This window comes from Pyrgilauda ruficollis, unplaced genomic scaffold, assembly GCF_017590135.1.
Source record: "Pyrgilauda ruficollis isolate IOZ18807 unplaced genomic scaffold, ASM1759013v1 scaffold33, whole genome shotgun sequence".
Classification (NCBI taxonomy): Eukaryota; Metazoa; Chordata; class Aves; order Passeriformes; family Passeridae; genus Pyrgilauda; species Pyrgilauda ruficollis.
Window position 1 is genome coordinate 4,971,857 of NW_024524711.1, and position 13,511 is coordinate 4,985,367.

Below are 13,511 nucleotides of genomic sequence, written 5' to 3' on the forward strand. Positions count from 1 at the left end.
ATATTTTGAAACAGATCGTAATAAAAAAAAAAACTTGAACAGTTATCAAGAAAATATATGCTTCCTTTGACACATTGACTTGTATTCTGCTTCTTGGCTATTAGTTCTAAATGGATTCCTCTGAATATTCTGAAGGTTGAATTATAACTGCTGGGATTTTCTTGGTGCTGTAGTAATTTCACTTCTTATTTCAGGAGATCTACATAATCACATTTCTTGGCAGGGTCCCATAGAAATTGCAGGTTTGACTTGCTGGCCCACAAGGCGAGCCATGGACTTTGATAGAGGTGGATCAGCTTACATTTTTTAATTGGATTTAAACTGGTTCTCCTTATTTGTGACCAAAGGAGGGGAAGACAGGTTTTCTAAAGCAATATCAGAAAGGTTTTCTAAAGCACTATCACCCAGGAATAGTGTGGCCAGCAGGACCAGGGCAATGATTGTCCTGCTGCACTCTGCACTGGTGAGGACACACCTCAAATCCCATGCTCACTTTGAGCCCCTCACTACAAGAAGGATGTTGAGATGCTGGAGTGAGTCCAGAGAAGGGCCACAGAGCTGGGGAAGGGTCTGGAGCACAAGTCTGATGAGGAACAGCTGAGGGAGCTGTGGGTGTTCAGCCTGAAGAAAAGGGGGCTCAGAGCAGAACTTACTGTTCTCTACAGCTACCTGAAAGGAGGTGTAGCCATGAGATCAGGTCTTCTCCCAATGGCCTCAAGTTGCACCAGGGGGAGTTTAGACTGGATTCCATTCGGAAACATTTCTTCACTGAAAGTGTTGTCAAGTGTTGGAACAGGCTGCTCAAGGAAGAGTTTGAGTCACTATCTCTGGAGGTATTTAAAAGACCTGTTTGATCTTGGTGTTTGCTGAAGATCTGCACAGGTAATGTGTTCTGTTGCCTGGGGATAATCCAGTTTTAGCCTAGCTCCTATATTTTTTACAACCCTATTGCCTGCAGAAACACTTTAAGCCTCAGTTTTGCTTGCGTGAGCCAGTGGGTTTATACCAAAACTGAACCAGTTAAGCAATGAAAAGAGGTTACTTAGAGCCTGAGTTCAAAGTCAAGACAGAATTATCATGAAATATTAATACAGACAGAAAGTCAGAGAAGAAATGGTACAGTGCAGGTAGCACTGTAGTTGTGATAGAAGCATCTTTATGTTATTATATTTATGCCTTGAATTTTTATGAAAATAAGCTTTTTTTTTTGTCTGTTTATTTGATTTGGTGGTGGTATTTAATTTGTTATGTTACCAAAGTCTGTATAAACTGAAAGGCTGCCAATTACAGTTATAAAAAGTTGCAGCAGAATGAAAGTATTAGTGCTTAGGAGATTTCATAACTGTCTGTTTGCCTTCCATAGCTATTTTCTGCTGGAAAAATCACAGACACCAGAGTAGCTGAGCTGAAGGAACAGTACACCCTGCTGCATGAGGCTGTGATAAGGTATAATATTCCTTTTCAGACTTTCAGTAGCCAAAGCATTATGTTTTTAAAGTACTTTCTGCTCATGCTGAAGCCTGGTTATCATTTAAGGCTTTCTAACAGTTATAGTTCATAAACAGTAAGCCAGAACGCAAGGTTGAAAAACACTATTATTTAATAGGAACTTCCAAGTCAATTTGGGATACTTAGTTACTTGTTTGAAACACATCTTTGTTTCTAATACAAACATAATAATATTGGGAATGGGTGTACAGACTGCAACAGCCAATTTGTAAGTTTAAAATAAATATGTACTTGAAGATCCTGTAGCCAGAATTGTAATACATGAAAAGACTGACCTACTGAGCTGACATCATAGAAAGCAACTGAAGAAGCTAAAGGCTCATTTCTAAGAAGGAAAACTAAACTGTCACTCCTAAATAGGTGTGAATTTTACCCTCTGAGAATACTGACAGTCACGTTAGATAGGACTGCCAATAGATTTTGATCAGAAGCCTAAGCTTTGAAGTAAAATGAAATTTGGAAATAAGGGTATTAGTTGTGAGCCTGCCCTGCACCAGTCCTTGCTGGAGGAGAGAGCAGAGGTCATGCTCATAGCCTGACACCAGGCTTGGGCAGGGCATGTGTGAGTGGAAGGAGACAGAGGGACAAAAGGGAACACAATACTACAGCTGTACCAGGTGAACAGTGTGTCCCAGAACACAGCAGTCCTACTGAAAATACTGCAATATCACATTAGTATTTCTTAATAATAATTTTATACTACTTACAGTATACTTGTAATTATCAGTAAAATCAGCATCATTATATTCCTGTCACATTCTTGTAATGCATACCATAGTATCCACTGTATTAGCAATATTTTTTTATCCCACTTTCACTGGCAGTCCAAATGAAAAATGTTATGGCAATTCTGCCATTAAACTAAAGCCTAATTTCAGCATTCTAAAACTAATTCGGGTTATACTTGCTTATTTGGATGGTGCTGGGATTTGCTGTGCCTCCTGGCAGTCTGAACAGCAACAAGTGCAAAGTTATGTAAAGTAATTTGAAAAAGGGTTCTCAAAATACTAAAATAACAGTTTTTCTTGAGGATAGCTGAGCCTTCTGGTTTTGTCTTAATAAAATGGGGAGTTGGGATATGGTTCTGACTCTCTGAAACATCATCTGACTTTATTTCAGATTACTGAGACAGATAGCAAATCTTTCTGAGAAGCAAAGTTAAAAACAGCACTACTAAAGCAGTTCAGATTCCTAGAAAATACAAGATGATTTTTCTAACTGCTCATATCTAAACATATTTTGTGGTGTTTGGATTAATTGATAGAGACAGTGTCTACCACACTGGTGTTCACTGAGCTGAATCAGAAACCAGTAGCTGCTAATTAGTTGATTTTCAGCCAGTGTTAGCTTGAAAACAGTCTTTCATTGGAAAAATACAAACATATTCCTACATGTTTTATGTCTTTATACAGTATTCTTTTATATGGGACGTTCATTCATGTAAAGGCAATCCCTTTGTGTGTATAGCAAATGGAATAGGGCCTGAGTGTAAACAGGACTCAGCTGTCCTTCCTGTCACACTTAATACTACCCTTAAAAGAATGCACCAAAAGCATGAAAATGTTAGATGGTAGATTATATCTCTCATTCTTTCCATCATTCTTACAGGAGTATGAAATGGCCATGCTTTTGTAAGAAATTGGATCAGAGATCATAATGTCCCATTCTGTATTAGAAGTAGTTATGTGGCTCGACAGAACATCAATGTGTGAGCAAGCACTGATTCTCACAAATAAATTTCTCCTACTGCTAAAAGAAAGCAAGGGAAATCAATTACCAAAAATCTATCATCATTTCCAGTATACTTTAAGGACATCAAAACTGGGATTCAGGCATCAAAATTAGGATTCAATTGTCCATATTTTAACATCAGTAGACAACCTCATCTGAACAAGGTACCAAGGATCCCTTAACACTCTATAGAAAGAAATGGGGACCACACACTTCCTCCTTATTCAGACATCTGCTATGGTCTGGTTTTCTCCATCAGCTGTAAGGACTGTCCTGGTGGTAAGTGCAGTATGTGTGTGTGGATCAAGAACTTATTTTTTCACATATTACAGGTGAATTCAATCCCTTTCCTAATTAATGCCCATCTGTTCTAGTGTTGTTGCAATGCCATGCTAAGACAAATGACACAGGATGAGGTTTTCAAGCTCTATGTGTTTTTTTCTTTCCTTTATTAGCATATAAAAATCTCAGGGAGAAAGCCTTATACATCTTAAGCAGCACAGTTCCCTGTGACAGTTGTATCAAACTATTGCAACTGATCTCTCTGATATACAATACAAATTTGTCCAATATCTTGAACTCAATTACTCTGTGTGCAGGTAGTTTCCAAGGCCGTTGCCAATGTACACAGAGCTATAAGTGTATAGTGCAGTCCTCTGTTTAGTGGCAAATTTATTTCTTGCTTTCAGTTTGGCACAATTTGGCATTTCTAAAAGCTGAAATTTGTCACCTGGCAGATAACATCTTTCATACTTTTCTTCAAAGTCTTAAGTGGTTTTGAATTTATGATTGCTGAGAATAGGCTGTCATCCCATTGTGGTGCTGTCTCACCCATCCACTTTGTAGTAAAATGTTGAAGTATCTGATCTTGTATTTGGCCCCTGAAAACCTTTTTAGTCACTCAGTTATGTGGCTTAGTTGTAGATTTTATTTATATTATCTCAATTTAGGAACCTAGTATGAGTATTCTGGTAACCTGAACAGAAAGATACTCAGATAATAATGAAGATTCATTAGAAGATTGGGAATCTTATTTTCTTAAGCCTCTGCTAAATTACTAAATATTTCAGAAATTCAAAAGCTGCCACATCAGACTGCACAAACTTACTTTTGCAGTCATGAGATTCTGTATGAATACACTGTGTAGATGTGCAGTTATTTCTTCATTGTCTTCAATTAAATTTAAATCAACACATGAAAAAAATACTGATGGCATCTGTAGGGAGCAAAATCTAAATTCAACACTCAGTTCTTGCTTCTGTTTTTCTTTTTTTTATTATCTTGAAAGAATAAATACTCAAAATGTTGTTTTTATTAATTCACTTACATGTTTATGTAACTTTATGTAAAGTGTATATGTTATGAAAGAATTGTGTTTGAAATTGTGTATCACTACAACCAATTATATTTTTTCCCACATCTGCATGCATTCTGTTAGATTTAAAGAAGATTTAAATATCATATAGAACCCAGTGTCAATAAGTCTGTTTATTTTTTGCTTAACATATATGTGTAAACACATGAAATTATTTGTTCATGATGAAGGCACACTCTTTTCTGTTGAATTCTGTGGTTTTCTTATTTTCTAGTTTAGAAAAAGGAAGTGCTTATCTGGGGAGAAATGTTGCATGAATCAAAACTTTTGCTGCTATATTATTTCAAATGTGTTTGTGCAGTATTGTCAGTTTTATATTTTGTATTTTTATCATCATTTTACCATCTCAACTCTATTCTTTGGTATTATATGTAATTTTGTTTTTCTGTTTAAGCCATAAATGTCAAATTTGAGCCAAAATTTATGCCTAGAGTTTCTCAATATGGGAAAATCTAAGTTTGTTTGTTAAGAAAAAAATTGCCCTGTATTTTTCATTAGTAAAAGGAAAGTGATAGAGTTCTTTATTCTTCCTCATAATTTGTGACTAATTTTAGTAGACCATTATATAAAAGTCATAATGTAGTAATATTGAAGAGGCACACACAATATTTCTGTAGCATAAAACATAGATTTATGTGTAGTGCATTGTGTATGAATTGTCATACTGTTGTTCCCTTTAAGAGTTTTCCATAATAATCAATGTATTTTACTAACAGCCTTTAGGATGTTTTTCAGCTATCACCACACAAATTTTTAAGGATATTTTGAATACCAGTCTCCAGACACTGACAGGAGTTAGTTTGTTGTTTCTGTGGAGCTAGTCTGGTGATACAAAGCAGATCATTGATCTACAGGCATTATAATAAGCTTCCACAGATGTCCACAAATGTATTTTCAGCTTTTGTATCATTACATGAGTTATTTCAGGTCTTGGTAGCACTACAACAGTAGCAAGATGTAATTCATCACTGGGGAGATGTCCCACTGTTTATTAAGAATCTAAAGTTGTCATATAGTCCGGACTGGACCTTGTCCTGGTGGATACTTCACTATTATAGGTCTCCACACTGGATCAGATCTAGTCTTTGGCACTTCTTAGGATAAAATGGATTCCCTGTCTCTTCATTTTTGTCCAGGAAGTGTTAGACAAATAAATTTGACCAAGTAACAGTCTGTCATCTGGTTAAAATTAGATGAGATGAATCTCACTCCAACTGTAGGTATGCAGAAAAACCCCTGAGACCAGATTCCACTGCTCTCATGGCATCATAGGATGATTTGGGCTTGAACAGAATTCAGGAGGTCCAGCCTCCTGCCCAAGGCAGGGTCAACCAGGTTAGGCAAGATTATACAGATCTTAATTCCATCTCATCTTGAAAACCTTCAATTAAATATTATAGGTATGTAAAGAAGTATAAACACAAAGCTTGTGCTTCACATTGACTAGTTCTAAATTAGTCTATTTAATGCAGTTTACAGGAATCTGAGACGCAGCTGTCGCAGGAAGCCGAACGCCTGAGTGCAGAACTGGAACAGCAATGTGAACTGGAAAAAGCAGAACAGCTCCCTGAAGAAGCTTCCAGTGAAGGTTTCCAAATAAGGCAACAAATTTTCAGCTGCCGAAGCGAATACAGTGCTACTAAAGGAAGAGTGTATGAAAATCGGTTGAAGATAGAATGGTAGGTGAAAGTGGTCAAATGATGCCCACTTTATCATAGATAATGTAAAAAGAGGATAAATAGAATTAAAATCAGTCTCCTTTACATTTTACATGGACACATTTCCTGATGGCTGTTGTTAAATGAACGGCCACAAACTTTTCCCAGTCGCAGCAACGTGTCAGTGATGAATAAATTTACCATGGTCAGATTTGTAGATAATTGTAAATTTAGAACAGGGTTAGAAGGGGTTCTTTAAAATGCTGTTTAAAATGTACTGCATTGGATGAATAATATTTAGGTAGGGAAAATTAACATGAGTAATTCTAGTCTAGAACACCTTCAATACAAATGTTTAAAGTGTCTCAGAGACCTGTTGGCTTGGATTTTATGGAACAATGTCATAAATAGACCCAATGCTATTTTTAACATCAGTAGCATGGTGTATTCAAGTTTTTGTATTCAGGTATTCAAAGGGGAAGAAGTACTTGCATATTCTAATGTCAGAAAAATAATAAATTTGCTGTGAAAGGAGTGAAATCTTAACATTTCTATATAAGGGAAACAGTCCAGAATTATCTTAATATTGTATACATTTCAATTATCTGCATACTTTGTAGTAAAATTACAAGCAGAAGTATTGCAGTTGTAGAAATAATGCACCTAGGCAGATGAAATCAGATTTTTATTTTATGGGGGACTTGCTATTTTTACCCATCTTCAATCCAGCTGTAGTGTTGTTGGTGTGTATACAAACAGGCAATATCAGCATCTCAGCAGTTAAGATTATTATTCTTCAAGGAAATCAGGAACACTGTACATACTGCATGGAGTAGGTTTTTCTGGGAATTCTTTCTTCTTTTTTTTTTTTTTTTTTTGGTTTTTTAGAGCCAAGTATTTGCTCTAAGAAACTAAGAAAACGAAGCAAACTGGGAGTGGGAAAGAGACATGGAAAGCATCTGGAAAAAATTATTTGCTATGAGATAACTAAGAAACATGAAATTTCCTGAAATAATTATTAAATACAGAATTTATTGCAATTTCCAAGCAGTCCAGAAATGAGATCTTCAGAAGTACCATGCTTTTTAACCATTTGTCCTCATACCTTTTGAACATTTTTCTCTGTTTTTGCATCAATTTCCAAAAAAATTATGAGGATTTATATGTTTAGGTAATATTTTCCCATTCTCTATTTTCTACCTCCAGTGAAAATGAGTACTGTATTCTATACAAAATGCAGTGTAGGCATTATTTCAATTATCCTGGCACATTTACTGGGTTAATTTTTATATATGAACTGAATACCTTGCAGATTAAAAATCCACTTTTTGGGTCGGTCATGCTGTAAAAAATGTTCCTTCCTTGTAGTAAGAAACTTATGTCTTATGTATTGCTCGGGATCGAACCCAGCTGTACAGTCACACCAGAGGTCTGAGGTGCATTATCTAATGGAGACCAAAAGTGCAGCCCCAGCCTCTTGTGTGTGGGGATTTCATGAGCCAAATACAGTCCTCTGTGTTTGGGAATCCTCAGTTGACCCCTATTCCTTTGAACTTCTGTCTCCTCCAGAACAAACTTCTGACATTGCAACATGCTGGGCAAGGCGTTGCACAGATTAACTACGTAAGAGCTGTCACATCCTTACTTTTTTAACCTGACCCCTACAGCTTCACTTAGTGCCCTGTAGTTCCTGTATGGGATGAGACAATGAGCATCTGATTCACTGCTGCAGAATGGTTTGATAGATCTCTTTTGTACAACCCTTTGCCCCTTTAATTTGTCCATTTTTCAAACTCGGGAGCTACAGATTATTTAATTGCTCCCTGTTTGGAATCTGTTTCATGCCTCGTGGTAGCATTGGGTCTTATGTGTGTTGTGGGTGAGGAGTGAGAAGGATGTGCCTTGAATTTGCTTACTGGGAGAGAAATTCCAGAAATATTCAAGACATTGTACTGATTTTGAGTTGGACTAGTCTAGAACAAACAGGACTAGCACAATATGTGTGAGGAATGGGTGAGTGAATGTAGTGGAGAAATGAGAAGTGGACTATGAAGAAAACCAGATGATTTGTGTGAATACATGTTTGTAATGAAGGGATGAGTTTGGTGCCTGGGAAAGAGTGAAAGTGAATGTCTAGAACAGAGTTGTGAGTATCAGGTGATCTAATAGTAACACTGGTGTAAAATGAAGATCCATATGCTTGCTGGTTTTATCCAAAGAGGAAAGCAATGTTTCTGAAATATCTGGTGCATGGACAATGTGCACAGGGGAAGAAAGCTGCATCAAAAGTATTAGAAGTTTGCTGTTAGGTCGCTGTTTAGTTTCCTTAATTTCTCAGGATAAAAAGTCATGGCCCAACCTCTCTTGGCCCTTGATCTCTCTGGAACACAGTTTCCCTTGTTGTCCAACTGTGTTAATACAGTCCCAGCTGTGCTTGGCACTTACAAATAAATTTCTCTTTGGGAGTTATGACTAATGGCTGTTCAGTCTGAAAACAAACATGTTGTTTATTTACTTTTGTATGTATAGCAGGCAGGGAACATGGAGGGGGAAAGGTTTTGAACAGTTTATCTGTATCTCTTATCTACTGCTTTATGCTTTTTTTAGAATGTCTACTCAGATCTAGTGCTGAGCTGGAAGTGAGAAATCTGATCATGTTTCTCTGGCTCTGCAGATCTCTGTTCTGCTGTTTCTGTAAACCTTTATTTCTCTGAAGCATCCCTCTTATCTCTGATGACTTTATTTCCTGCCTTAATTCACTTTCTCTGGTATCTAAGAGTACTTAGCACCTCTTTTGCACTCAGATTCAAATCTGACAATGGCAAGGTTTCACACTTGAGGAGTCATACAGATATGCCCTAATATTAGTGAAAGTCTCAAGGTCTACTAATATTTCATACTCTTCTCTCCCTATTTCATTTCCTATTTGCTTGCCTCTGTAAACAATTTTTTCCAGATCTTTCTGAACAGCTGAAGATGATATTTCATTTCCTGTTTTAATTCTTTATTGTTCCAATGAATAGTCAGCATTCCCAGAATAAATTCAATTGCTTTCTGCATTGAAGTATCGTAAGGTTTTCAGGAATTTTGTGACTTTTTTCATCTTTTCAGTAGGTACATGAGGTATTCAGTGTATTTCTTGACACACTTCAGCTGTCAAGGAAGTCACCCTGAGGGTGACTGCATGGATGGGGTGTGTTCCCACTGTAGGTATGTTCCTCCTCTTCCAGTGTGTGGCCTGTTGTGCCATGTGGATATACTGGGCTCATTGCTGGTGTGTCTGCCTGAGAGCTCAGGGGGAGAACAAGGGGTGGAAGGATTTTACTGAGCTTATAAAGTTTGGGCCACCATCCCAAAGTCAGAGCTGACTCTGGGAGTATTCTTCCTCTCAAAAACTACTTGGCAAGGGTAATAAAGTAAAGGGAAAAAGAGTCATCTCCACTCAGTTCTGCTAAAATTGCATTCAGAGCCATGATATTTCTTCAAATAATTTATAAGAAGCCTCAGTAATAAGAATATAGATCAAAAAAATGACATTAGTGGAACAAGAAGGAAAGAATCAGTGTGATCAGCAAGGATTTGTTCTGGCTTAAGGAGAAATTTCACTTTAATGTTTGTGTGAGTCTTGGAGTTCTGATTTATGAGACAAAATAAAGAAGAGCTGGTTTTCTTTATTACACAGTGGTATCAACAGTAGTGTATTGTTGAGAAATAATAAATATTAAATGTAAATTTATCATCTAAACACTTCATTTAAAAGTAAGCAATTAATTTGTACTAAATTTATCTATAACAAGAGTTTGTGAGATTAAAGGTGCCTGATGCTTGGAAACAATTTTATTTGGAAGCTGAGGTCCAGTCTCCAGCTCTTACAGTGATTTATTCAGGTAACAAAATAGCTCCTCACTGAAGTACTCTGCAACTGCATACAAGTCAGGATTGCAAAACTGATTTTGTCCTTGTAGAAGCATTGCAAATAAGTAAAACTATTTCAACACTTGTAATTATTTCTATATTAGTCACTCAATAATTAGAAAGTGAAAAGTTAAGCTGTTATCCATAGCTTCTCTAGTAAAGAATTACAGGCCACAAGTAAAATAAATAGCACCACAGCTGAAGTTATCAGCTGGTCTTGTGACTGCATTTTCTGGTACTTACAAATTAATTACAGCTCATAGCCTTACAGGAAGCTCGTGCTGGCAGCTTTTCAGCTGTGATAACTTCTACCTGTGGTCACTGGATTGTAGCTGTGAGGTGCCCAACACCGTCTGTGGATTTGCAAGCAATCCCAGCTCTGGGAGGCAGCAGCTGAAGGAGTTCACTTTCTTCCATGATGGGACTTCTAATGCTAAGAGTGTTGTGGTTATTTTGTGAGCTGAGGAAGTGAAATGGACTTCTGTTGACAACTATCACTACATTTCTTAATTTCTCAGTCTTAGTTTTTTATTTCTGTGTCAGCTTGCAGCTGTAAATGTCTCTCAGGGAAAAATCTGGAATGTATTTTTATTAATGACCCAGTTTTCCAGCTGTCTTTTTTAACTCATTACAACTGCACCTCTGACAGCTTTTCATGTACAGTACTGTTATCAAGCTTCATGAAAATAAGAAGAGTAAGGTTAGAAACATTTGCACACATTAATGCTTAAATTTAAGAGTTTTATTTTCTTTCCATTGTGTGTATTGTTAGAGGTATAACAATGGTAATGATAAAATCCACATGATGTTGAAAAATCCATCCATCAGGGAAGGGCTATAAAATAATGGGAAAATTAAATGCCTAACGCCAATTGTAGCTGTTTTGCTTGTTGTCCTTTATGTCTAAGTAAAACAGTCATGAGGTTGATATCCATATAACACAGATTAAAAGATTCAAATGCTAAATGGAAAAACCAGAGTTTTTCTGCTTATCTTTCATTAAGCTTCTATGTTCATCTGTTGAAACAGAGACTAAACTTAAATTCTTTGAAGAATCTTATTTGATTTCTAAATGTGTGTTAATCATCCTGCCTTCCCTTTAGAGTCTACAGAGAGATAAGTGTTATCTGCAACTGGTAATTTATGTCATCCTAAAACAGGCACCTGGAATGTGAGGTGACCTGCCCTTTGGTGGTCCCAGTTTTCATCCCTGACAGTAAGGAAACCCTGAAGTAAGGATGCTAGCATAGGGCTGCCTGACTTCTGGCTATGGGCAGCTGGATCAAACTCATTGCTCAAAAGGGAGAGATTTAACTTATTTCTTTTTACCCATTTTTTCTTTTCACACTTCCACTGGTTTTTGTGTGGAAGTGGTTGGTCTGCCAACTATTTAGGTAACTTGGCCTTTGTCATTCACTATTGCCTTTGTTTATGTCACAGAAAATGAAGTGTTCAAATCATTTTACTTTTGCTGGATGGAAAAGTCTTTGTTGTGAAACTGGAATGGTTCCACAGGAATCTGTCCTCATGAGTGAGGAATGTGACAAAAGAAAACAGTGTCAGCTTTGCTCTCCCTCCTGATCTTTGGTATTGCTCTTTTGATTGTCCAGCGTGATATGAAAGAGGGCACAGCACAGACTAACAACAAGCCCTGCAGTACCTCTTTAATCATTTTGCACAGGACTTATTTAATAATATTTTGTGGCAGTCAAACAGTTTTGGATATTTGTACAAAGTGGGCATTATTATCCTTAGTGTGATTATGCCAGTCCCAAGGAGTTCAATTAGACGTACTGCCAAAATGGGTTTGGAATATGATTTTGAAATTTTTGAATATTTTTTAAATTAATTTTATCCGTTTTGGTGGAAGACTGATTTAAATTCAGCACTTTCCTTTAAAAGATTTTGTTTTGCAAACTTGTTCACTCTGTGAGTTCAAATGCTGGCATTCAAATTAGTTTTTAGTCTTTACCGGTCCCTGTAGAGGGATACTTGTAGCCTGCCCATACAAATAGCATACATGCTGTATATCAACGACATCTACTCTGTGTCTGTTTTCTTTTTGCTCTTCATCTGAGCCAGAGCTTCTTATTCATGGGAGAGATGTTGTTTTGTTTTGTTCTGTTTATATTGCCACACCACCAACCCAGTTCTCTTTTTTTCACTATTTCCTTTCCTTAACTAGAAATATGTTTCTTGAGACTTCCAGGTATAAGCTTCACTCCTTTTGTTGGAGGACTAAAATTGAAGAAAGAGTTTATTGAGAGAGTGGGAGTGCTGACATGGAGGAGGGAATCTGAAATCAGCACTTCTAAAGAGTTGAGCATAAGGTCCTAGGGATGGTTCTCCATGAGGCTGGCTGCTGGGAGGCTGATCTCTGTTCCCATGACCACACACTTTCTAAAACCTGAACCACCACCACCATACAAAGTCTTTCACTGCTTCTGGAAGGTTCCAGAAGAAAAAAAAAAAAAGAAATAGCAGTCAGCTGCTTCTTTTCTGCATCAGCCACATTATGAGGTAACTGTAATAGCTGTTTTGGGTGGGTGGGGATGCCCAGGAGTCCCTTGCCATTGTTATAGCTCCAAGTGACACTGTTTTGTGGAAGTTTGTTCCTTTCTCTTAATTCTTCTGTAATTTAAAGAGTTATTTATCCTACCAGACTGCCCTGGGTCTCAACAAAAGTTGACCAGCACATCCTCCCACTGGAGTTATAAACATAAATTTAAGCACTGAAGTTGATTCTTTGCTATACCTGGGACAGAGAACTCAGAGAAGTTGTTTGGTGGCGGTGGCATACAGACTGCTGTAGCCCATTTACCTGCTGTAGGTGCACAACTGTTCTGTGCATGCACTGGGGATGCACCTTCAGAAGGGATAATTTTTTGTATTTGGCAGTATTTACCACCTGCTACCAAGAAGCTCCCTATTGTAAATCCAACAAGCTTGTTGGCTGAGCTCCCTTTTTATAACCATTCCTTCGTCTTTCTCAGGGCAGTTTAGTAACACCCACAAGATCTAAGAGCTTGTTTTTCCTTTCTTCTTCTTCTTCACTTCTTTAGCATCCGTCCTGATTGTTGCCTGAACTTAAGTTGCAATTAAGTTTTGGATGTAGGTTAAGATCACTGTGGTTATTCAATTTACTTTTCCACCATACTCCTTTGGCTTAGCCTATAACCCCTGCCACTTTTCAAGATTTTTTTTTCCACAGGATCCAGTCCAGATTTGAGGAGCCTCACTTACAGTTATCTGAAGAGTAAATGTGTATATGAAAACATTCATAGGAAGAAGAAGGTTTCTCACTATCAACTGCACTTTCTTTG

General features: G+C 37.2%; 1 protein-coding gene across 1 annotated transcript in view; it reads left to right on the forward strand.

Annotated features, from left to right (window-relative positions):
• Positions 1-13,511, forward strand: part of CCDC146 (coiled-coil domain containing 146) — a 60,370-nt gene that overhangs the window by 22,944 nt on the left and 23,915 nt on the right. Inside the window, exons 2-3 of the mRNA XM_041474577.1 lie at positions 1,364-1,446; positions 6,088-6,294. Coding sequence (XP_041330511.1) covers positions 1,364-1,446; positions 6,088-6,294 — 290 coding nt within the window. The remainder of the gene's footprint in view (positions 1-1,363; positions 1,447-6,087; positions 6,295-13,511) is intronic.